At 39.4% G+C, this 22,776-nt stretch overlaps 1 protein-coding gene across 5 annotated transcripts in view; it reads right to left on the reverse strand.

Annotated features, from left to right (window-relative positions):
* Window positions 1-1,285: 1,285 nt before the first annotated feature.
* ccser2a (coiled-coil serine-rich protein 2a) overlaps window positions 1,286-22,776 on the reverse strand; it is a 48,994-nt gene continuing 27,503 nt past the window's right edge. For 2 of the 5 annotated variants that reach the window (XM_034897910.1, XM_034897911.1), the window contains exons 5-10: window positions 21,319-21,427; window positions 21,007-21,187; window positions 18,121-18,186; window positions 17,726-17,845; window positions 14,534-14,671; window positions 1,799-2,524 (exon numbers count right to left, since the gene is read on the reverse strand). In XM_034897910.1, coding sequence (XP_034753801.1) covers window positions 1,799-2,524; window positions 14,534-14,671; window positions 17,726-17,845; window positions 18,121-18,186; window positions 21,007-21,187; window positions 21,319-21,427 — 1,340 coding nt within the window. Of the gene's footprint in view, window positions 2,525-7,644; window positions 7,730-14,533; window positions 14,672-17,725; window positions 17,846-18,120; window positions 18,187-21,006; window positions 21,188-21,318; window positions 21,428-22,776 lie in introns of all 5 variants that reach the window. The other 3 variants (XM_034897913.1, XM_034897909.1, XM_034897914.1) reach the window with 3 other exon arrangements.

Here is a 22,776-nt window from a genome sequence, read left to right on the forward strand (position 1 = left end):
CTCCTTTGCATGTAACTTGTGTGTCCGTATGTGTATGTGTTTAATGTGTCTATTTGTATCTCTCTCTCTCTCTCTCTCTCTCCCTCTCTCCCTCTGTCTATGTAGGGTGCATTATTGGACGCAGTAGACCGGACAGTGCCAGAGGCATACACCAAGTGGTCACGCGGCGTGACAGAGAAGAGAGCAGAGTTGCTGTCAGAAGGTCTTTTTAACACACTGCTGCTCTCCGTTTGGGGACGTTTCGGGAGCGTTTGACTGCAAAAGGGCTCCGCAAAGGAGAGATAAACACAATTCTGAAAAACTCCCACAGAAACACCACTAAAGCCCCAAAGGCTCCCTACCTGAAAATACCACACTAATACCTTTGATGTTCCCAAAGTGATGTGCAAGAGAGCGAGAGGAGAGAGAAAGTGAGGAAAACGACAACAGCTCTCTCTCTCTCTCTCTCTCTCACACACTCACACACACACGGCAGCATGTGTCTAATGAGTACCTGTTAGCTGATGTTTCCATGTGTGAGTCATTGAAAGGTGCAAGGAAGTCAGTGTAAGTTACAAAAATGTCCTTCTTATTTATTTAATTGTCTCCCACATTCTTCTTTTCCTAAATGTCATTTTTATTAACCTGAGTTTGACTTTTTATTTTTCTTATATTAAATTATAATGTCTTTCAAATTAGGATTTAGGACAATTTTTTTCCCTGCACACATGTATTTGCAGTAGAAACAAGTGGCATTACTATCACACGTTTTGTTGTTTGTCTTACAGTAAGGATTACCAGATATTAAATAAGCTTTGTTACATGCTGTCTTCTCTCTCTCATCATACATCCTGTTACTCTTCACTATTTTCTATCTACAGATGCACAAAGTAGCGCTGAAATAAAAGACACCTTTGTGTGTGTATGTGTGTCTACATTGTACCTGAATACACACACAGTAAGTTTGAGTGCTTTATTACACTGCTTTTTTCCGCTAGGGTATTAAACCTTATTCCTAACTTGCACACTGTTTCTCTAAATAATATCTCCGCCACCAGCATGGTATTATTTTTGTAAGCCTATAATTATGTCTGAGTTGCATTTTTACAGAAAGTCTGAGACCCCTTTTGCTAATATGTGCAGGTTCAAAGGTTCACCCAGGATGTAAGTATAGCAAAGTAGAATAAACATGTATGCACCTCCCCTCTATGTAACTCATCTCTCACTTCCACACACACACATAAAAAAACACGTGCTTTCATTCTGGGAGTGACAGCTCCAGAGAACTTTAACAAATCTATTTTTCAGTCAAGCCCCTCCATTCCACTTTTGTTATTTTATTTCTCACTTCTTGTTTTTGCCTCCATCTTCCCCTTGGCCTTCTCTTACAATGTAAAGGTCACATTCATCTCACCTCCATGTTTAAAATCAAACGCACCTGTGTGTCAGAGGGCACAGCTGTGTGAGGACAAAACTTTTAAATTTAGCCAGCGGACATTACAAAACCAAACTAAAGCTGACTTCTCTGAATGTTAACAATTTTTTTGCATCAGCGTCATTCATGTGCATGGTTTGCAAACTTCCATAACATTCCATAAAAATAGATGCTAATGTAGAAACAATACAGCAGTCACAATACCATTGTCAACGACACAGGCAGTCCCTGAATGGCCATATGGGTTAATCAGCTCAGTGGATGTCTCTCTGATACTCCAAAGGTGAAACAATCACACAGTTATCATGGCTGGGGAGAGAAGGGGATGAATATAAATGTCAGAGTGATTCCAGTTTTAAGTTTCGATGGCTGTGTTTATGCTCCTCAGGGAATCTTTGGCTTGGGGAGGCACGAGCGACTCAAAGGGATCAGGATCTTGGCGGACCCAGGGCCTTTGAACTCCAGCTCTTCCAGGCTGGAGTTGGAGCACTGTGGAAACCTGCAAGGTTCTGATGCTCTGCGAGGCTGAAGCAATGAAGCGCGACATATACTTGAAGCCTGAACCTGAGGTCCAGCATTAAAGCAGGGAAGGCCTCTAGATGGTGGGGGCAGCTGCTTGATCTGGTTAGCCGGAGGCCCTAAGGAACACCCAGTCTTCAGAGAGGCAAAGCCACCAGTGCCCCCTGGCTTGAGTGAAGAGAGAGACACACGCTTGTGTAGGCGCGGAGGCTGCAGCATGCGACGGCTAGTCGAACCAGCAGATTTAGCAGTGACAGAGCTCTGAGGTATCACAGCAGGGGTTCTTTGTTCATGCTGTGCTGCAGACTGAGCTGCTGATGCTGGACTGTCTCTGGCAATTAACCCCTGCGGAGCCCCAAAGCCTGGCCGGTGCAGGTTGGTGCTGAGGAGATAACTCATCTCATCAGGGTGTGCTGGCCGGGACACATCTGCTATAAGGTCTTCAAGAGGACGGTCAGCGTCTATATGCGTTCCTTCCTCTGATCTACTCTTTGTGAGGTCACTGTGGCCCTCGGTGGGGGGAGTTTTTACTAGTCTTCCCTGGTGGAGGTGCTCGTTGAGGCAGGGGTTGAAAGGCTGTAGTATTTGAGGCTGCAGAAAAGAGGAAAAACATATCAATATATAATTTTAAATGGGTGTGAAATAGTCATGGAACAGTCAGTGCAATGAGGTACAACTCTGAGTTATTTTTGCCCGATCCAGAAATGGCTGGATTTAAAATGTCCCCCTTTTTTAATGTCTTTGATCACTGTGGAATCCAGGCATTTGAATATTTTGCTGCTGCAAAGGAACTTCTGAATCAAACGGCAAACTGAAAATTCTGCCTTCCTTTGACTTGCTTATTTACTTTTTAATAACAGCCTGTTTCCACTGCCAGTACCTGAACTATTCCTAGAATGAGAGAGGCAAAGTCACAGAGGAAGCCCTGATTCAGCACTTAAAAACAAGCAGAGAATAACCTTGCCATGTGAGTGCCTGGTATCTACTGAAGTCTTTGACTCATTTTGTGATCGCTGCTGCGGAGGTGCATAAAACAATTCAAACTGGGAGCCTGCTGCCTGTGTATGAACATGCTGAGTCGTTAACCACATAAGATTTAGCCCAGCCGTGGTGTTGTCCTCCACCAGGGGACATACAGGGTATGAAGACAAAATCTTGCAACAATTACAATTTCAGTGAAGCTCATTATGTTTAATATTTGTTGTGTTAGAGAGCTGCAAGTATTCAGCAAGACAAAACCACAACTGATTCAATAAGAGTTGACTTAACACTTCTCTAACACAGACACAACAAAAACTCATTATGACTTAATAACAGAGTTAGCATTTGTTTCCACACTCCTGTATTGGATTGGATTGCTTTCGATTGTGAAGTGTTTTGATATATGATATCTGTCTATTCCCTGCACATGCTTTATTGGTTTTAGATTGAAGAATTCATACCTTCTTCATCACAGCTTCACTTTAAAAAAAGCAATGAAGATAATTTTACTTTTGCAAGAGGTACCACAACAGTATATGCCCGGTTGATGTATAATGCCATAAGATAACTTTAACCTTGTTCTATTCTGGACCACGTTTCCAGATAAGCTGCGGAATACAAGGCCAACGGTCATCATTAGTCCAAACAACCACCAGCAAGAGCAGAGTTTCTCAGATCAGAAAAAAAATCAATATTGGGCTATGTATGAATATTTTATACAATATAGGAGTACATTTTCTGAATAGCTTATGACCGAAACATATATAAATCCGTCATGACGTTTCCTATTTTAGCATACTTAGTTTGAGCCAGATTCTGTAGGGCATGCTGACAGCATTACTCTCAGTTTTTACCACCAGACTTGCATTTTTTCATCAATGTCCATTGAGCAGAACCTAAATAATCTAAATCAACCTTAAACGATCTAAAGCATGAACTCAGTTTTAGCAGAAAACATACCCTCTGTGAGTTGAAAAGTAAGAAGATCTTAAAGGATGTGAGCATATAGCTGTTCAGGTCACCAGATTTGCCTGTTTCTACCATCAGTCATTTATATGGAGAGAGGGAGTTAATGTCCGAGGCCACAGCTCCATCTCCTGGTCCCTTGCCACAATGTGTCCCTTAGCCTATTACAACAACCTTGTCCACCTCCAGTATCAGCTTGTTGTTGCATGTTTTTCAAGAGAAAGAATACTGTTTCTAGATTTAAATATCTGTAATATTAAATCTTCTGAATAAAGGATGTACTGTTGCTTCTCACAATAGCTCTGATCAGTCTGTCACTCAAATCATGTGCATGTTATTAAGCCTTTTTTTGTATTGACATACAGTACAGTTGGTGTTGTGATACAGTTTGGGAGCACTCCCTATTGACTCAAAATGACAAAATAAACTACTTTGGTCCAATACACACATAAGTGTCATGAAGTAAATCAAATACATTAATAGGACGTCATCATTATAGATACATGCCTTGTACTAATTTTCAGTTTGGACAATGTGGTTCATTGTAAAAAAAAAACTAAAGAAATATGTCCATTCTCATAAGCCTTTCCTGAATGATACCTTTAATTGTAAGGTTTGCATTAAGTGAATATATTTATAGCTGGCCCAGCTGGGAGAAGCCTAGAAACATGCAGTAATTACAAGGTGTAAGTCAATACTTATTAGCATCTACAGCTGTCTGCTACAGACATAAATAATTAGCAGCAATCATTCTGAGCTCCTCACTGCCAAGAAATAAATATCTCAGCACATTAATGATAGCTATCACTTGAATAGACATGTTCTTTCTAACCAAGACAGACACATCATTTGAAGCCCCTAGAAGATGCCAGGGCCCACAATAAACAATCTCATCTCCAGCCTCTCTAACAGTAAAAAATAGCTGCGAGATTAAAAAAGCTACATGCAAGAATTTGAACAATCATGTAAATGATTCCAGTTATATCAGCTAAAAAAGAGAGTGGTTGCAGCACATAAGGAGATCAGAGTGGCAATATGGTAGCACTCCATTTCAAAGCTAGATCAACTTTGTGGTATCCTTTAATATAGGTGGTTGTGTAAATGGTGAGTTGAATCTTGTTTGAGTTTAAGCACTGTAAATAATGTGCGATCAGAGGATGTGAGATTACTTTGACTTGTTTTGCTTTCTGTGCTTTCTTAAATGTTCTTACTTCCAATACACTTCATCCAAATCTTTCAAGGTGAACACCTAGAATAATAAAGCACCTTGTTAATGAATAAAATATAAAAAAACAAATCCACACAGAGAGATGTACCCATGCATGCATACCGGTTCCTATATACTTCATTTGAAAAGATGGAATAAATTGAAAAGACACCCCAAAAAAAAAGGTAAATGAATTGTGAAAAAATGAAAAATGACCAAAAGTAAAGATGTATCACTGTGACCTCCATTAAGAAGAGTGAACCAAAGTTCAAAGTACAAAAACATCAGATCAAAACTCTAAAACAACTGAAAATCCAACGGAAACCATGCAGACATAGATGAAGAAGGGCATGCTTCAGTCGTGGCTCATGATGCCAAACCATAGCCCAGCGTGCAGGAGGTGGGGGCAGAATACTGACTGCATGTTAAAGAAACGTTACTGTACCACGCTGTGTCAGTGAAGTACTGCACTAGGTGCTCCACTCCTGGTCATGGGTATTATGTTTGGGGAGGCAAAAGTAGAAAAGAGAACATGGGAAATTCAATTTGATGTTTTCAGTGACGGAGAGTCAGTTTTACAGAGATGAGGAGAAAAAAGGGTTACAAGACAGAGAGAGGGAAAGAGAGAAAAGGTGATGGTATAGACTTGTAAGACACTTAAGACATTTCAAATCCAGAATTAACACCTTGCCCATGCTGGCAAGAAAATGTCACACATTAGTTCAACAAACAAACCGATATAATGCAAACTATAATTACTGCATCCTCCACTCCACACGTGTGTAGAGAGCACAATTCTATTTTCTATTCTGAAAACCTTCATTATTGGCAAGAAATCTTTGCTCCCACAGGAGGAGTCATCTAAATATAATTGCATACCAAGTATATTCTACTGTGTTTCAGTGTCATTACCTCTCCTTGTACTGTTTTCTCCTACTGTACAAATACTCTTCTGATATTCTGTGTTTTGTTTAATTAGACCATTTCTGCTGCTTGGAGAAAAAAAGCCGGCACTTTGACTGGATGCAAGGCTGTTCTCTCACATTTGTTGAAACAGTCTATAAACATATGTGCACTTAAGATTGAAATAACCTGAGATATAAATAAAATACACCTGGCATGTTTTCATCACCTTCCCTCTTGACACAAAGGTGATCCACACTCAGAAAGATCAAAAGAACACAGTGTGGGTTCTTCTATTGATTCTTTCTTTATTTTTTTGCTCTTTGCTCTCTCATATTTGTGTATTTTCTGAAGTCTGTTTACCAAATGTCATTATCTTTCTCTGCCTCTCCTACTTACTACCTCATCAGCACAGCATAATACAAAAACGTTGTTGTTGGGACTAATCGTTGCTGTGACTGTACAATCATTGTTTAGGCAGACCTGTCCTTCTCAATAACGTAAGGAAAAGTTAGTTAGTCTGCAGGAAAATGTTGCAAATTTAATTTGTATAGCCAAAGCAAACATCATGTTATGGTGATGTGTAGAAGATACATACTGTGTTAAATGGGAACAATGCCTCAACTGAACAGCTTTCGGAATCATTGGAATGGTTATGTGACTTCTGTTTTTTCGGGTTGAATGGTGGTAGTCTCGCTCCCCCCTAGCGCCTGTGAGTGGAAAAACCACCCTTGCAACTTTTGGCCGGCGAGTTGCCGGACACAGTGTCAGGAAGTATCACGTTATAATAGGTCTTGCGATGTAACAAATTGCTTCACGGCAATGCACAAGGTGCCAAGGAAGCGATGGAGTTTTCATACTATCGTCATGGCTGAGCTGGCAAAAAAGAAGCAGAGATCTAGAAAAGCATTGTTGGAGGAACAGAGAAAGAGGAATCTGCAGACTGACTGAGGGAGCAATCAGACACAAGTAAACATAGGAGCTGCCAAAATATCTATTCCGAAGCTGTAGGGGGATCTCTATGAAGAAACACGGGAGCAACAAGCGAGAAAACAGCGAAGAAATGGCCAAAACTGCATAGCGCCCCATTAAGAGAACTATTATATAATTCATTTACATCATACACTACCATTGTTCCTACTGTGCGGAAGAGGATTAGGGCCACTGGTGAAAAATGTATGTGAGTTCTGACTTTATTCTCAGAATTCTGACTTTATTCTCAGAATAATGACAGTCAGAATTCTGAGAATAAAATCTGACTTCTGACTTCAATCTCAGAATTAAAAAAAGTCAGAATTCAGAGAAAAAAGTCAGAATTCTGAGAATAAAATCTGAATTCAGAGAAAAAAGTCAGAATTCAGAGAATAAAGTCAGAATTCTGAAAGGACTTGTTAAGGGACAAGAAGTCAGAATGTGTTTAGTAAAACTATTTTCCATGTTAATAATCTTGTTCAAAAGTAATCTAAAACCGACATACAACTCTTCCTATAACTGCACAGTGAAAAAAGGCTCTGCTCATTTAAACAAAGATTTAGTAGTTTAAAAGGGTTTTAATTGAAGATAAAGTCAACTTTTTCAAACTATTTACAGACCTATGGATAAGTTGTGCTATGAAAAGATAGAGAAGAGGCTGCAAAGGATGTTAGTGACTCACTCTGTCTGCGCTGGGGCATGCTGGTACGGGTCAAGCCCTGGTGCTGTGCCTGCCACGGGGACAGCAAAGGGGTGGGCAGCACACCCTACGCAGAGAAAAACAAAGGACAAAAAGCATGACGTACCAGAGCACGCACCCACATGCGCACGCACACACACACACGCACCAGCACACACACACAAGCATGCCAACACAATAAACACACACTCATGGTCATAAACATAAACACACTGTTAATGAGGATGGATAACCCAATTTACACACCACACAAAAACACACACAGGCAAATATGCACACATATCTTTGATTTCCCTTTGAATAACTTTTCCCCTGTTGGGAAAATAAACTTTTCCCACAATGTCTGACAGTATCATAAATATCCTATATGCGCTCATTTTAATATTATTACTATTCACTGAAGTAAAAAATATATACATTTTTTATAGCAACACTATTGTTCCATCAAATTATACACAATTATACACAATTATATACCCATATTCCCACAATTTAAAAATTAGAAAATTCATATTTGGTGAATGTATTTAAATTGACACGTCTGGTCCCAGTCTTCACTCACAGTCAAAATGTTCAACACACATAAAAAAGTAATGTGTACACACACCATCACATTATTAAGCTATTGTTAATAGGGAATTGTGAAGTAGCCAAACAAGAAGCAAAACATTGTTTTCCAAACCTACAACTATAATGTGTATTTTTCAGATCAATTCAGTTCAATTTTATTAATATAGCAGGTTTAAAAACAACCATTAGTATAACAACCATAGTAGTTTATACACAAACAATACACAATCAAAAATAAGCAACAGTAGAAAAAAGGACAAGGTGTCAAAGCTCAACTCGAAAGCCATAAAAATCTATGTTTCAACGGTCCGAGATGTTCTGATATGAATAGGTAAACTATTCCAGAGGTTTGGAGCAGTCACTGCAAAGGCTTGGTCACCTTTATTTTTCAACCTGGATCTGAGCACATTGATGAGAATCTGACTGGAAGACCTCAGTGCTTTGACATTTAATAATTATGCATAATTTATACTGTTTATTGATCCCCAGTGGGAAAATTACAATTTACCCTCTGTTTTTTGTTAGTAATCACTATAATAGTAATCACAGGCCTGAAATACACACACATGCTCAGGACCTATCCATGCACAAATGGAGAGATGTCAGAGTGAGTGGGCTGCCATCTGGACCGGCGCCCTGAGTGGTTGGGGGGGGGGGTCTTGCTCAAAAGCACCTGGCAGTGCCCAGGAGGTGCAGTGGCATCTCTCCAGTTACCAATCCACACTCTGTACTTTGGTCCGTACGGAGACTTGATTGAACCTGCAAACCAACCCAACTCCCTACGGACTGAGCTTTTTCTTTTTTTTTCATAAACTTGTGATGCCATCTCTATCTGATGTATGTCTACTGCATATGCTGAAAATATGTGTCTGACTCCTTAATACCTTTTAATAATCGGTCTTGGGTTAGTCAGTAAGACAATTGGCCAGGATAAATTCACACTTAAGAGTATAATTAGTTACAGAAGTGGGCAAATCCATGGGCATCTAACTGAGGCACAATGTGACAACTGGAATCATTGTATGAATGTCTCATTGCAACTGGTCTACCTAAATAGGATATTTCAGCCCATTTTTTTTTACCACATTCTCTGTCTGTATGTTTTACTTTTTCCATTTAGTTTCACCAGCATCTGTAACTCTGTGAACAAACCTCTACCTGAAAGAACACAAGCCCTTTTATTGATACCAAACCTATCGTCAGGTCAAGCAATTCAAAGATCCCTGGCCCCCATAGGGAGAGGCAAAGTGAAGGGGCAGCAGGGCCATCACGTTAAGCAGACCTTAAAAAAAACCTTATCAAATGCTACTTTTATCCCTCAGTTGAGGAGAGGGCTGCCGCTCAATCTGCAAAGGACTCCGCTATAGAAGAGAGAAGCACTGAATCTGTCAAAGGGGAGAAGGAACAGATAGAGATCCAGCCCAAGCTATTTCAGAGCCCTCCTAGTGCGTTTAGAGGAGGAGGAATAAGTTCCCCTGATCTGTTCTCTGCCATGTCCTTCCTTGAACACCAACAATTGCTTCAGCAGGAGATCTTGGCAGAAGCCTCCTGCCGAGGCTTCATTTGCAGAGAGGAAAAACTTGGGAGGTGAGAACAAGAGGGTACATCGGGGGCTCTCACATGATTCTGACAGTGTCTGGCAGCTTTATTAGACTACAGCAGCAGCTTAGCCTGTCAATTTCATACAGCTTCCATTGCTGTAAAGACTCTTCAATGAAGGGCTTTACATGGGCAGGGAGAAATTGTGAAAATATAAAAGTTTTTCATATTCCATCAACTTTTTATTTCATGCTCAACGGTGGGCTACAGAGACCCTGGTTTTGATGCCTGGTAGCAGCACTTTTTCAAATGAACACAAGTGTTCACAAGTGGAACACAGCATGGATTCTCTTTCTTGTTGTTGCAATGTCTTCTACTTTGTCTTGCCCGCACAGTGGGGCTGAAATATGACCCTGGCACTGGGTATAAATAGCCTAAACAACCAGCATTACGCTCACCTGGTAAAACTCACAAGGTAGTGGAGGAAGCACCTACCTGTCTGCAGCAACAGTAGTTAGCAGGGAAAAGAACTGCCTTGCACATGGAATATGGCAGCATATTTTTAGAGCGCGGGTGCAAAACTCTTTAAGAATAAGTACTATAATATACTGTATATTCGACCCCAAGCAGCATTAGGTTACATAAATAATAATTAAATGACTTAAAATGTTACTAACTATACATTTATTTAAAAGTACCAACAAACAAACCAACAAAAGGTCAATCAGGACAGAAAAGTAATTTAGAAGACACTGGGATCATGGGTAACCAAAAGGTTTCAAGAACAGGAACCATTCTTTGGTATGCCATTTTGAGGCTTGTACATAAAGAAAGAAACAGGTGCCAGCTAAAAGCTCACACTTGAACTGTGATATGGCTTGAATCTAGTTGACAACAAATGAAAAGGACAGAACAATAATGACAATAATGAATAATAATGAGTAGTAGTCATAGTTTCTTCACTAGAGGCCCCTCTCACTGTGATTTGTTAAGCTACTTACTCTGTGCACGGTCCCAAAAGCAGATGGTGAAACTTGGCAAAGGTTGGACGAGAATTTGAAAAGTTAAGTAAAAGTTGTTCTTTGTGATCCCACAAGCTTTTCTTAAAATAACAACAGTATTTAGAAGAAGCTAATCCCCTAATCCCCTACACAGAGCTTCTCGTGGTTCGCTTCAGTTAATACCTTAGGTTTGGACGGAGTGTCTCACCTCACAGACTTTGGCAATTAAATCCTCACCTGTCCAGGATGCCTGCTGTGCACTGTGTAATAATGCGTGTGCATGTGTGATGGCGTGCCTGCGGGTGGAGAGGTAATGTCAGGATCCAAGAGGGTTAAACTTGTTCTTTCAACCTAAAACTCTCTCTCTCTCTCTCTCTCTCTCTCTCTCTCTCTCTCTCTCTCTCTCTCTCTCACTGTGACATCAAATTAATCTAATTACATCTGAGCTAAGATTAGAGAGATAACATCAAAGTAAGAATGACAGACAAAAACACGGGGAATGAAAAAAATCACTGAAGCAAGACTGAGAGAATATAACAGAGTGAAAGAGCAGGAGCGATAAAAAGACATGAAGGTTTGGGTGGGAGACGACAACAGGAGGTAAAGAAGATGAGAGGTAGTAGGAGGGTAGCTGTAATTATCTTTTCGGTCTACCATTGATGAAACACTGCCTATTGTGCTGCCATTGTTTAACTGCTGCTGCTCATCTGCGTGTTTGTTTATCTGGGTTATTAACAAGGTTGGCTCCCCAGTCCTCAGACTGCTGAACTCACTGTTCAGCAGACTGCACATCGCACACACACACACACACACACACATACACACACACACAATCAGGGTCTCGCAAAACAAAAACATAAACAGATACAGACACACAGGGCTACGCAGTTTTCTATTGTGCTACATCTTGAAATTATTCATCTTTTATTTGTTGCAAATGCAGAGGAGGCACAGAAAACATTCTGCTGCTGTTGATTGCTCTGTGGAGCTTTTTGAGAAGGTTATGTTTCTACAATTGAAATTTAAATAGTTTTCTGTGACACACGACAAGGTGTCTTACTGCAACAAGTGTGTCAACTATATCTCTGTGTCTTGTAAAGTGGCAGACATATACTAATGCCATATTGTTAGACATTTCCTTCTCTGAGTGGTCATGTGGACTTAAAATTGGATTGTAAACATTAAAATGGGTCAAAGTCTTCCTAAAGACTTAGAAGAAGTTAGGACATGAGTTAATCACAAACAGTGAAATTGGTTGAAGCAGCCTACAGAGCAATAGCCCTCAATGGTTTGTTTCCTGAGGAAAAGTGATGGGAATAAATGGCGCTCTTGAGAACAATATATGAACTGCTTGAAGATGCTGCATGAATAATGTACAAAAAAAGTAAATGTCCCTAAATAGCCATGTCATAAGCCAAAAGCTTTGTTATACTCTTAATCTGAGTTTAAACCACAGTGAGATTTCCCCTAAATTCATGTTCAAGTGGCTAAGAAGACTCAGCCAAGGACTGAACTCTAGCCCTCCCAGCTGATCCTTTCAGCTGAGCACTCAAAAAATACAGAGGGCAAGAGCTACTCCAGTGCTCTAAAACAGCAGCACTTTAAATGTCAGAGGAGCAAACATCAACAGGCATAACAAAAAAAGGCATTTCGAAAAGCAAGAAGGGGGGGGAAACAATAAAGATTACAGCAGAGTATTAATGTTTGCATGTGTGTGAGTTGGAGAAGTACTAAAAAGGGAAATAAAAATTCTATGAACATGCAAATGGGGAAGAAGAATGGAATGTAAAAATAATATTTGTGTAAAAAAAATGCCAAGTGTAAAGGAATATAGCTAGAGAGAGAGACTCGGCAAAACACATTGAAAGATTGTATGAAAAACACAAAAAGTGAAAGCGAAGCCCTGTTTGAGAATCACTTTGAACCCAGGCTTGCTGAAGGTGCTAAACCTACTGCAATACCAAGAGCTTTGATACCATCTAAAAGAAAGAATATAAGAAGCATCTCTCTTCTCTGTCAATTGTTTACTCTGTGCTCGCTTTACTTCTTACCTTCTTGTTAACCGCAACAAAATACTCACACATACCCTTTTTGGAGCAACTGCATAAAAAGTAAAACGCCACTGGCATTATGTGCTTGTCGCCACAGCACTGCAACAAAATGTGCAGGAAATAGTCTCCACCCTGGTGAGGACGTGGTATTGTAGATTAAAGGGAGAAAAAGGGAGAAAGGTGGCAAACAAAAAAATCTATGAACAGGAGCAGACAGAAAGGACGGCAAAGCATAAACTCCATCTTGTTTTAGTATGTTATTCTACACCAGGCACTACAGGTCACAGGTAGATGTTCCCACCATGGAGATGCTTCCCATCAAGCACAGCTAGCCCTGCTTTGATGGTTACCATAGCAACTGTTAAACCATACGCGGTAAGCATGGACTTTTCTTCTGTTTAATCCTTCATTAATTTCTCTGTGAAAAAAACGTTGCTTGTTGTGTGTGTACTACAATAAAATATACTTTTTCACCACTGTTGACAGACTTAGTGGTCTGGCCTCATTTCTATAATTAATTCTTATAATTATACTCTGTAGCAATAACCCTAGTTAAATAAATTTTATTTATTTAATTACTTTTTCTATGTATCCTCATATTGTTTATTTCTTCTTCTTATTCCTTGAACTTTCTCAATGACCCACACTTTGAAACATTAGCTAACAGGTATTCATAAGACATATGAAGCAGCTGCCTTGTGTGTGTGTGTGTGTGTGTGTGTGTGTGTGTGTGTGTGTGTGTGTGTGTGTGTGTGTGTGTGTGTGTGAGTGTGTGTGTGTGTGTGTGTGTGTGTGTGTCATGCACACCATATTTAACCTAACACTGCCTATTCAAAAAAGAGAGAAATGAAGAGTGCTTACAGCTTGGTGCTCACAGATGTACTCATTCGAAGCACTTAAAAATGAAATAATGATAGTTTTGCCCACGTGTGCTGCTGTACCTAAAAGCAGCTATTTTGCCTATTGTATGTTACATTATACATATAAAGCAGTTCTAATTTGCTTGCCCCACCTTTATTACAACCATATGTATTAGCTCTCTGTTTGAAAGCACTCAGGGCAAAGAGCAGGTCAATTAGGGGAGTGTTTACTAGGCACCCTGCCTGTGGCACTCTTGCTATTGAATCAATACTTGGCTTCCACAGGATGCTATTGTGGCATGATGCTGAACACATTGAACACATTTATATATCCATCTTCCACCGCTCTGTCTACTTCCTTCCTCCCATGAAGCTCTCTTTCTTTTCCTCCAAACCTCCAACTGTTAATCTTCTCAGTCACCCGAACATCAACACCCGTCTCACAACTCTCTGCTCAGTGTGATATCTGAGTATTAAGAGTATGAGACAGAGTGACAAGCCCACTGACAACCCAATAAACTGTATTCCATAGAGGGGGCATGGTGTAGTCATCAAACAATTCAGCCACGGCTAGTCTAAGAGAGGCAGCAGATAAATGGGGAACTGGCTGAATGAGTTCAGTGGAGTGACTCAGCAACAAGCTGCACATTCACTTGGTCACCAGTGTATCTCACTGAGATGTGCACTACTGCATCATCAAGTGCTGATTTATAATAATATATTCACAATCGTTGAATTGAGGTGAACACACACATTTTGTTCTGAACCAGATTTTCGAAATCCAGTTTTGGAAAACTAACATGAGCCCTTCAGTAGTGCTGTTATGGGTGGGGTTAATGTTTACACTCACAGCATGGCTTGGTGGTCTCCAGTACGTCTGGGTGGCCTTGTCATATTGATGCTGAATCTGTTTGTCCATCTGTCTGTCGCTCTGTCGTAGAGAAGTGGGAGTCCTCTGGTGGTGGCACTGACACCTGCCTTGAGCAGACTGAAGGGACAAGAATAAATAAATCAATGAAGTAAGCTTATGTATTATTATCTTGTGTTTAACCTGGTCACATTTTCCGATGTACATTCATGCTGGCAATAAGCTTGTCACTCTGCAAAGTCAAATCACTGTGCAAATTAACTTTTAAATCATTAAAGGAATCACCAGTTGTCTAAATATACAACCATAGCAGTAAAAATAGCAAGAAAACCACCCACAAGTATAAGCTGTTATACACAAGAACATGACTAAAAAAAACTAAAAAAAACTATAAATTTACAAAACAATTTACAATATATTCTTTAAAAAACAAAACAATGAATAGCACTGAAATATCATTGTACATCTCCACTTCTTTAGATCAAATGTGGAAGAAAACTGTGAGTCAACAGATTATCACACAGTTTTGTTTCAAACTGACAAGCATGATGGACACATCAGGGGAAATCGACCCAGGTTGTAAAGGGACATAATTAACTTTGAATGGTCATTTACAGATCCTGTAGTAAATTAAACTCACTGACATGATATGAAACGTCAAACCACTTTGACTGACTAACTGATGTGAGTAATACATGGGACTTATAGTAACTCAATCTAATATTGATTTAAACATTGGAGCAGCTAAAGATGTGCATTAAATAATTCTAGTTGTAGGAATTTAGAACTAAATCTCATATAATCTTGCTTATAGGTGAAGAAATAGCAGAGCAACGTACAATATACAAATACAATGACAAAGAATGCTAGTTTTTTCAGCTTTGTTGAAAACTTCAATGCAGCGCAAACAAGATGAGCGCATAATCATAAGCAGTCTGCCTCAACACACTGAGAAATTAGTTTTCTTTCATTGAAAACTCCACTTTTTCAAAGCACATGCAGCAAACTGCAACAGACTTTCTCCCTGCCACACACTGCTACTCTATTGTTTTCTTACTACTCCATTATGTTCAATTCAGTCAGTTTCAACTGTTTAAGGTTCGTCCACAACACTGAACTGGTCCAAGCCTGATCCTCGTCATTCAGTCCTGTCCTGCAGGGACATCAGAGGCCATGATAATACAAATCATCTTCAGCATTCCTTTAATGTAACTTCAGGGGCCCACAAAGCTCTTCCATGACAGAATCGGCAGAGCAAATATCCCTCTAATCTTCTTTCTACTCTTCCCAACATCTTCACTCTTTCAGACTCTACAACCAATAATTTCAGAAGAGATCTGAAAATATGTGTACATATACTCTGCATGTTGTGGGTGAAGGTGCAACAATATTGTTCTCGGCTGAAGAACATGCTGTGGGTGGGTGCTAATTCTAATTGGAGAGAAAGTATGCGTCAGTGAGGCTGGAGGACAGACCTGGCTTTGACATTTTGGTATTTCTCGATACGGCTGGGATTTGAATAATGTCAGCCTGGCATAGGGTTGTTTGGCTAACAAGCGGGCCTGGTCAAGAAACTAATGAATGTTAGAGTGGAGATGGAGCCAGCTAAAAGCGAACAGAACGGAGGTTATTGGGAGGTGTCTTTACCGTGCAAGTACACACACTAGAGTGCACGGGGGCGTCCAGCAACATACTGAGCAGAAACTGAACTCCCACCTATGATAAAGGGTACTACAGTCAGTCTTCACTGACTCACTACAAAGCTGAACAGTGGATCTGTACATTTATCACGTGCCTTGCACCATGTAGAGTGAATTACCAAAAGGACTGCATTGCTTTTGCAGCTACTAAACCTCCACAAAATTGGCCCATTTCTATGCAAATAAGCCTTGTTGCAAAAACAGTCCAATTCAAAAAGATCAGCGCAAATAACCAGGCGCAGTTACAGTAAAATTATTATTTTCTTCAGATTTGTTGGTAATGAAGCGTGTTTAAAAGGAGGGGCAGGGTCCTCTGCTTCCAATCATGCCACTTCAACGCCATCTTCTTCTACAGTCCGAAGGTGTGCGTTTGAGAAAAAAAAAAGGCTGACAGACTGGGAGAGTGAATCCCAAATACCGTTGATCTTTGTCACCTTTAAATTCCTTGCCTGAAGTTTTGAGAAATGCCTCTGCATCTTGTCAGTCACGACCCACAGCTCGCAGTCTGTAAATCTCATTCTGTCATTTATCTGCCTCCTGCATTTTTGTTGCAAAGGCAACATTTAAACTTTGCCGCAAGGATAATTACAATTAGATGCAAAAAGAAGGCAAATTGCACTCTGCTGCAAAACCTTATGGGCTTATTAGCGCTGTATAATTATGTAATATCATAAGGGCAATATCTTTTGTGAATTGGACCTTAGGACAGCGGTTGCAATCCATTCATTTCAAATTTGCCACTGTGTTTTTATCAAACGCTCTTCTTCAATATGCTAAAAACCACAGGGTAATTATGTTTATAGAAAATTGTTTCTTCTGTCTTGTTCTCTCTATTCCTTCTTGTCAAGCGTTGCCTTTATACACTTTTTTTTTAACCTTATCTAAGTCAAGGGTCTAAGGATAGAGGGTGTCATCTGTTGCCCTTTGGGGCAAATTTGTGATTTACACGAGCTGCCCACCCTCTCAGTGATGATCTTGGCTGTTTCTACTCTCACGAGTGACTGATTATTAAAATGCTATACATAATACCATTAATACATCAAATTTCAACAGAAGAAAGAAGAATATCTCACATGCTTTACCTACATGAAAATATCAACTAGTGTCATTGCAGTCAGAGCAAAAGTCAGATGTAAAAGATCTGCACACCGTCCTGATAGCTCCCATCAAATGTAATTTAACAGAGCAACGTTTTGATCTAACAGAGATCATTGTCAGGCATTGGCAAAACTATTTGCTGGGAGCTATCAGTACAGTGTGCAGATCCTTTGTCAGACTTTAGCCTTAGAAGATTTTTGGATGTGCAGCATGCCCTACACTCTGTTTAATGTCTGTCAGAGTACCAAATGGAAGATATGGGGACAATGTATTCTTGGAATTGAATGCTTAGACTATAACTACTTCTCCCCATATATAGTATACAGTCCCCTTTTCAAACTTTACACGTGTATCAGTCCTGTTAGCACCAACTCACAATTTGTTTGCGCTGATGTTGTTGTAACTGTTGACACTGCAATGTGAGCTGAGCTATGGTCTTGTCTCGGCTCCTCAGCTCCTCTCTGAGCATCTGCACTTCCTTAATCAGCTCCTCCAACTGAAAACACACACACACACATACAGAATACGATAGCAGTAGTAGAAAAATAAACACTGTATATAAATTATATACAGTATACATACAGTAATATACATATATACAGTATATATGCAGTATATACAGTATGTATCTATATCTATATATATATATATATATATATATATATATATATATATATATATATATATATATATATATATATATATATATATATACACAGTATATACATATACAATCAATCACTGCTATAACCCGGAGGTAAAGTTTCTTACCTGTGATACAGTGGTATTGTCTTCAATCTCTTCAGGAACATCGGCTGGAGAGTCGGTATCCTCAAGCTGGAAACAAACACACAGTGAACTGGATCAATAACAATTGCCTTAGGCATGCCTCAAGAGCAACAGTTCGCAACAGTGGAATAACTCTTCAGCACATACACTGTGCTAGCCCTGAACTGTCAGCCACCAATGCTAGGCACCTCAGGCAGAGCTGAGATTGTTTTGAACATTCAATACATTTATTTCATAGTTAAGACTACAAAAGCATGTATGTATAGGCTGCTTAAAGTAACTATATGTAACTTTTTAATGTTTCTGAAACTGTGTAATTTTTAATTGAATGACTATAAATCACCTGTAACAGTGACTAACACGCTGTTTTTATATAGTTATAATCAGTACCTTTGCGCGGGTCCGATTCTTCCCGCAAAGTCACAGAATGATATGTTGCACGGTTCTGCAGTAAAACATTCTGATGGGTCACAGATTTCTTTGTAACACCGGATAAGCCTGTGTTAGTGTATCCAGCCAGGTAAAAGATAGCAGGAGATTTTTTTATACAGACTTAATTGTATTTTAATTTCATTTTAGAAGTTATCTGTTGCAGTTATTACTGATACTTGGGCATGGCTATCACAGGAGAAAATGAAATTAAACAAAGAATAACTAAAAGCTTAAACAGACAGTGAAAGACAATGGGCATCACTCAGAGTCAATCTTGGTCGGGCTTTCAACAGATCAAGACAATAACGGGATTGTAAATGATTTAAAACAGAGCCCGTATTGGCCCCCAGGTATGTAATTTGTCAATTTCATTCATAAAATAACTGCAAAGCACCTGTATATTAAATTACGTCCCCCTTCCATTTAGCGTTGATGTTTTATTCCTTTCAGTCCGTGTTTGTGTTGGCCTACCATTTTCTTTTCTCTTGTTTATCTCTACTTGTGTAAATGTGATTTAAATCAAAGATATTTTTACACTGGTTGCTACAACAATCTCTTAGTGCTTTGGCTTGTGACACAGTGATAGTCATACCCGGTTTAGCTCACAATACAATCAAAGTAGATGGCCGAATGCCACACTTGAAATGCAACGATGCATCTGTAACTTATCCTTTTACTGTAAATGAATTATTTTCTGTCTGAGCAAAATATTCATCGCAACTTCATGAACTCCCAGTTACGCTAACTCAGTAATAAAGCACTGTAAAGAAAAGACCTTTACGAAAGCAGGTGTGGTAAAAACACTACTACTTTTGTCCAAATCGGCGGCTGGAATCAACACAAACTGGAAGTGGCATATAATCTCTTTAAATTACAGCAGGACTTGTGTATTTCTTTCCAAAGCAGATGAATATTTCATCCTATATAGACTTACTTATCTTTTATATATATATATATATATCTTATATAGAATATTCAGTGCCACACTCTAATTACAGTCGATTATTTTACCAATTAATGTTGGATTAGGTATTTGGTGATTACAATGTCAAGAATAATAAAAATGTCAATCACAGGTTATCAGAGCCCAAACTTGTGTCTTACAATAGCATATTTTATATGGCCAAGAGTCACAAAACGTTGTTTAATTTACATTGATATTGAAATGGAAAGAAAATAAATTGAATTTGAACATTTCAAAAGTTATAGCCAGCAAATGTTTGGGCATTTACTAATAATAAAATAATTAAATTGTTATTTTGTGGAAAATTATCAAATTGCTGTTCATAAATATTCAGTCAACTACTTCAAATATAAATTTAATTTCAAAACTGCACCCCACCTGCTCCTTTTTCAGGTCAGGTAGAATAAATCCATTAGAAGCAGCATGTCTGAATGTCTGACTGTTTTGGCAAGACTGGAAGTTAATTTTACTCGCGCTGCCTTGAGCTTAACATCATACAAAAAAAAACATAATTAAGAACAGTTACTTATGGGTTGACAGAAATATTTTTCATCTTGAGGCTATATGGCCAAAGCATTTGTCTAATTGAAAAGAGCACAATAAACAGAATTTGAAGGAGACATTGGATTTAAATGCAAACGCAAATATTACATTTTTTTTGCTATAGAGGGTAAATTGAGTCAAGGCATTCAAGATAATTTCATTTTACATTTATTAGGTGCTTGTGCCTCTGTGCATTTCGCAATTTCCAAGATGGGGTTGTGTGTTTTGTAGTAGTGTGAGTTTTGTGTGTTCATCTTATTTGCCAGAGAACATTTCTATTACTCACAACTTGTATTTCTCTCCTTCTCTGTCACCCTTTCCTCTTGTCATTAAAGGATAACTCAAACTGACAAGCGGCCGGAAAGAAAAAACTATCTTTTAAGTGATCAGTTTCACACAAGCACAAATATATACATATACAGTATATGCATATACAAATGCACAACACCATTCACATACTGTCCACTGAAAGAGAAGGAGGCCTAGAACATCTAATAACTTAAATAACTGCTGTGACGCTAGTACAGCACATTAAAAAATACTTATCAAAAGACTTCCCAATCCCAGCAGCTGAAATCAAACCCAAAATCCAGACAGTTTACAGTATGTGGCCTAATTATGAAACCATAATAAAAACCTGAGAGTGATGAGATGATCTGCATGTGAATTGTGTGTGACATATTTAAAGGGTGATGCAACCGTGTTAGAACAATGACAACATATAGGAGTGTTTTCTTTCACTGGAAAGTGCATACTAAACACATATCTGTGTATGTGTGAGCGCATTTGTGCATGTACCTACCTAACGTATGTATGTCTTTGTATATGTGGGTGTTGCAGTCCTGTAGAACTGTATGCATGCATAAGAGAGTATGCAAGTTTTGATACACGTTTGTGTTCATTCATCTTTTTGCAAACGTGGGTCGAACCTGTAGCAACGTTTTGAGCCTGAGCAACTGGTTCTTGAGCGAGTTGCAGTCCTGAGTCATGTGTTCAAGTGTGAGTTCATCCAGCATCGCCATTAAGCCGTGCTGCCTGCCTTCAGAGGGGACGGGCTGTGAAGAGATCATTGAAGCCATAAGACCATTGTAGGGCTGGATGACATGGGCCCTAAGAAAGAGGAAAAAACACAATCAGAGTCAGGCAGACAGAAAAACTAAATTATGTTGCCTTTGTGTTTGTACTTTTATACAGTTTTTTGTCGATTTATTTTCTGGCAACATTTTTCAGGCCTTGCCAACCTGCTATCATTGGAGAAGTGATCTGGTCCACTCCAGCGATGGTGTCTCCGTCGCTGCCCCTGCCGGCCGGCCCTTTCTGAGCGCTCAAAGTGCGACATCCTTTCAGCATCTATATAGGAAGAATTTAGAGATTTGGCAACAGCAAAGAAAATAGTGCATGTCTTAAACAATGAGATTTAAAAGGGCAAATACTCTGCGTTATTTGACCTGAAATGTATAAAGCCAGTGTTCGGGATATGCTGTAGATGCAGTAGAGACGCAAAGAGTTCAAGAAAATTACTTCTGTTCTGCTGTTGTTTGTTCAAGTAAATGTTTGTGGTTGAAGATGAGCAGTCGCTTTATTCATTTTATTTTTTTACTACCACTCTATGCAATATACACACACGTACACACGCACACATTCACACAAACAAAATTGCAAGACTATGAGTCTATTTTTCATATCTTGGAGAAATGAATTCTGCTGTGTAAATTTTTCGATACTCTATTCTAGAATATCTGCATATAAATCATGATCTGATCCACCTCATTCTCTATTTCACATGCTCACAAACACGGTGACAGGCCATTTCATTTTCAAGGAGGTAAAAGGGCACAGCATTTGGCAACACTCAATAGCATATAGCTGTGAAATGAACTGTGACCGCAACAAAATTAACTAACAAAGCGCAACTCCCAGAAAATCAAAAGGACCCTTGACTTTCTATATTCCAGATAGTCTATAGACTGAGAAAAATAGAGAAGAGAGAAATTGAGATCAAAAAAATATTGGCAGATTGAACAACCCAATCCAAGGAATGCAGTTAGTTATTAAATACTTTACCGAGTGTCACCACATAGCACAGGAGCAGTTTGTTTCCTTCTGAACTGTTACATTCCAGGAAATTTCAGCGCTCCCAAAAACTCCCTTTCAGCTAAGAAAAAGTCAAGTACTACAAACAGTAACAAGTAATACGACATGAATATATTCCAATTTATATAAAAAAAACGTCCACAAAGGCAGAGAAACTCAGACGGACAGTGGTGAGAAATGACTCCTTGTCCGGTCAGCTGGTGGCAGTTAAAGGGCCAGAGAGAGAATATCAACCCAGCTCCCACCCTGCCTGGTTCTGTCTTTGTTGACAGCCTTGTTTTGTTCTGGGAACTCCCTAGGAACTGGAGCTGGGGAGAAATGACTGTGGTTGTGGCGGTGAGAGAGCAGTGACTGGTTTGTGTCCAAGTAAGACAGTCACCAGCTGAGGCAAGCAAGGGAGAAAAGCTAGGGCTGCCACGGCACCAGACAACTAGGAAAACTATTACATGGAGGCCATTTCTACCCTTCCCTTTGGTTTTACACCTCTTCTCCCCTTTCTCTCGTCCTGTTCTGTGGTGTGAGTCAGGGTGTCTTTGGAAGGGAAGAAACACCCTTTCCTAGCCAGTGTCTCAGTGCCTGCCCTGTGGGTTGGACTCTTTAGCCTT

Source organism: Etheostoma cragini, chromosome 17, assembly GCF_013103735.1.
Source record: "Etheostoma cragini isolate CJK2018 chromosome 17, CSU_Ecrag_1.0, whole genome shotgun sequence".
In the NCBI taxonomy this organism is placed as follows: Eukaryota; Metazoa; Chordata; class Actinopteri; order Perciformes; family Percidae; genus Etheostoma; species Etheostoma cragini.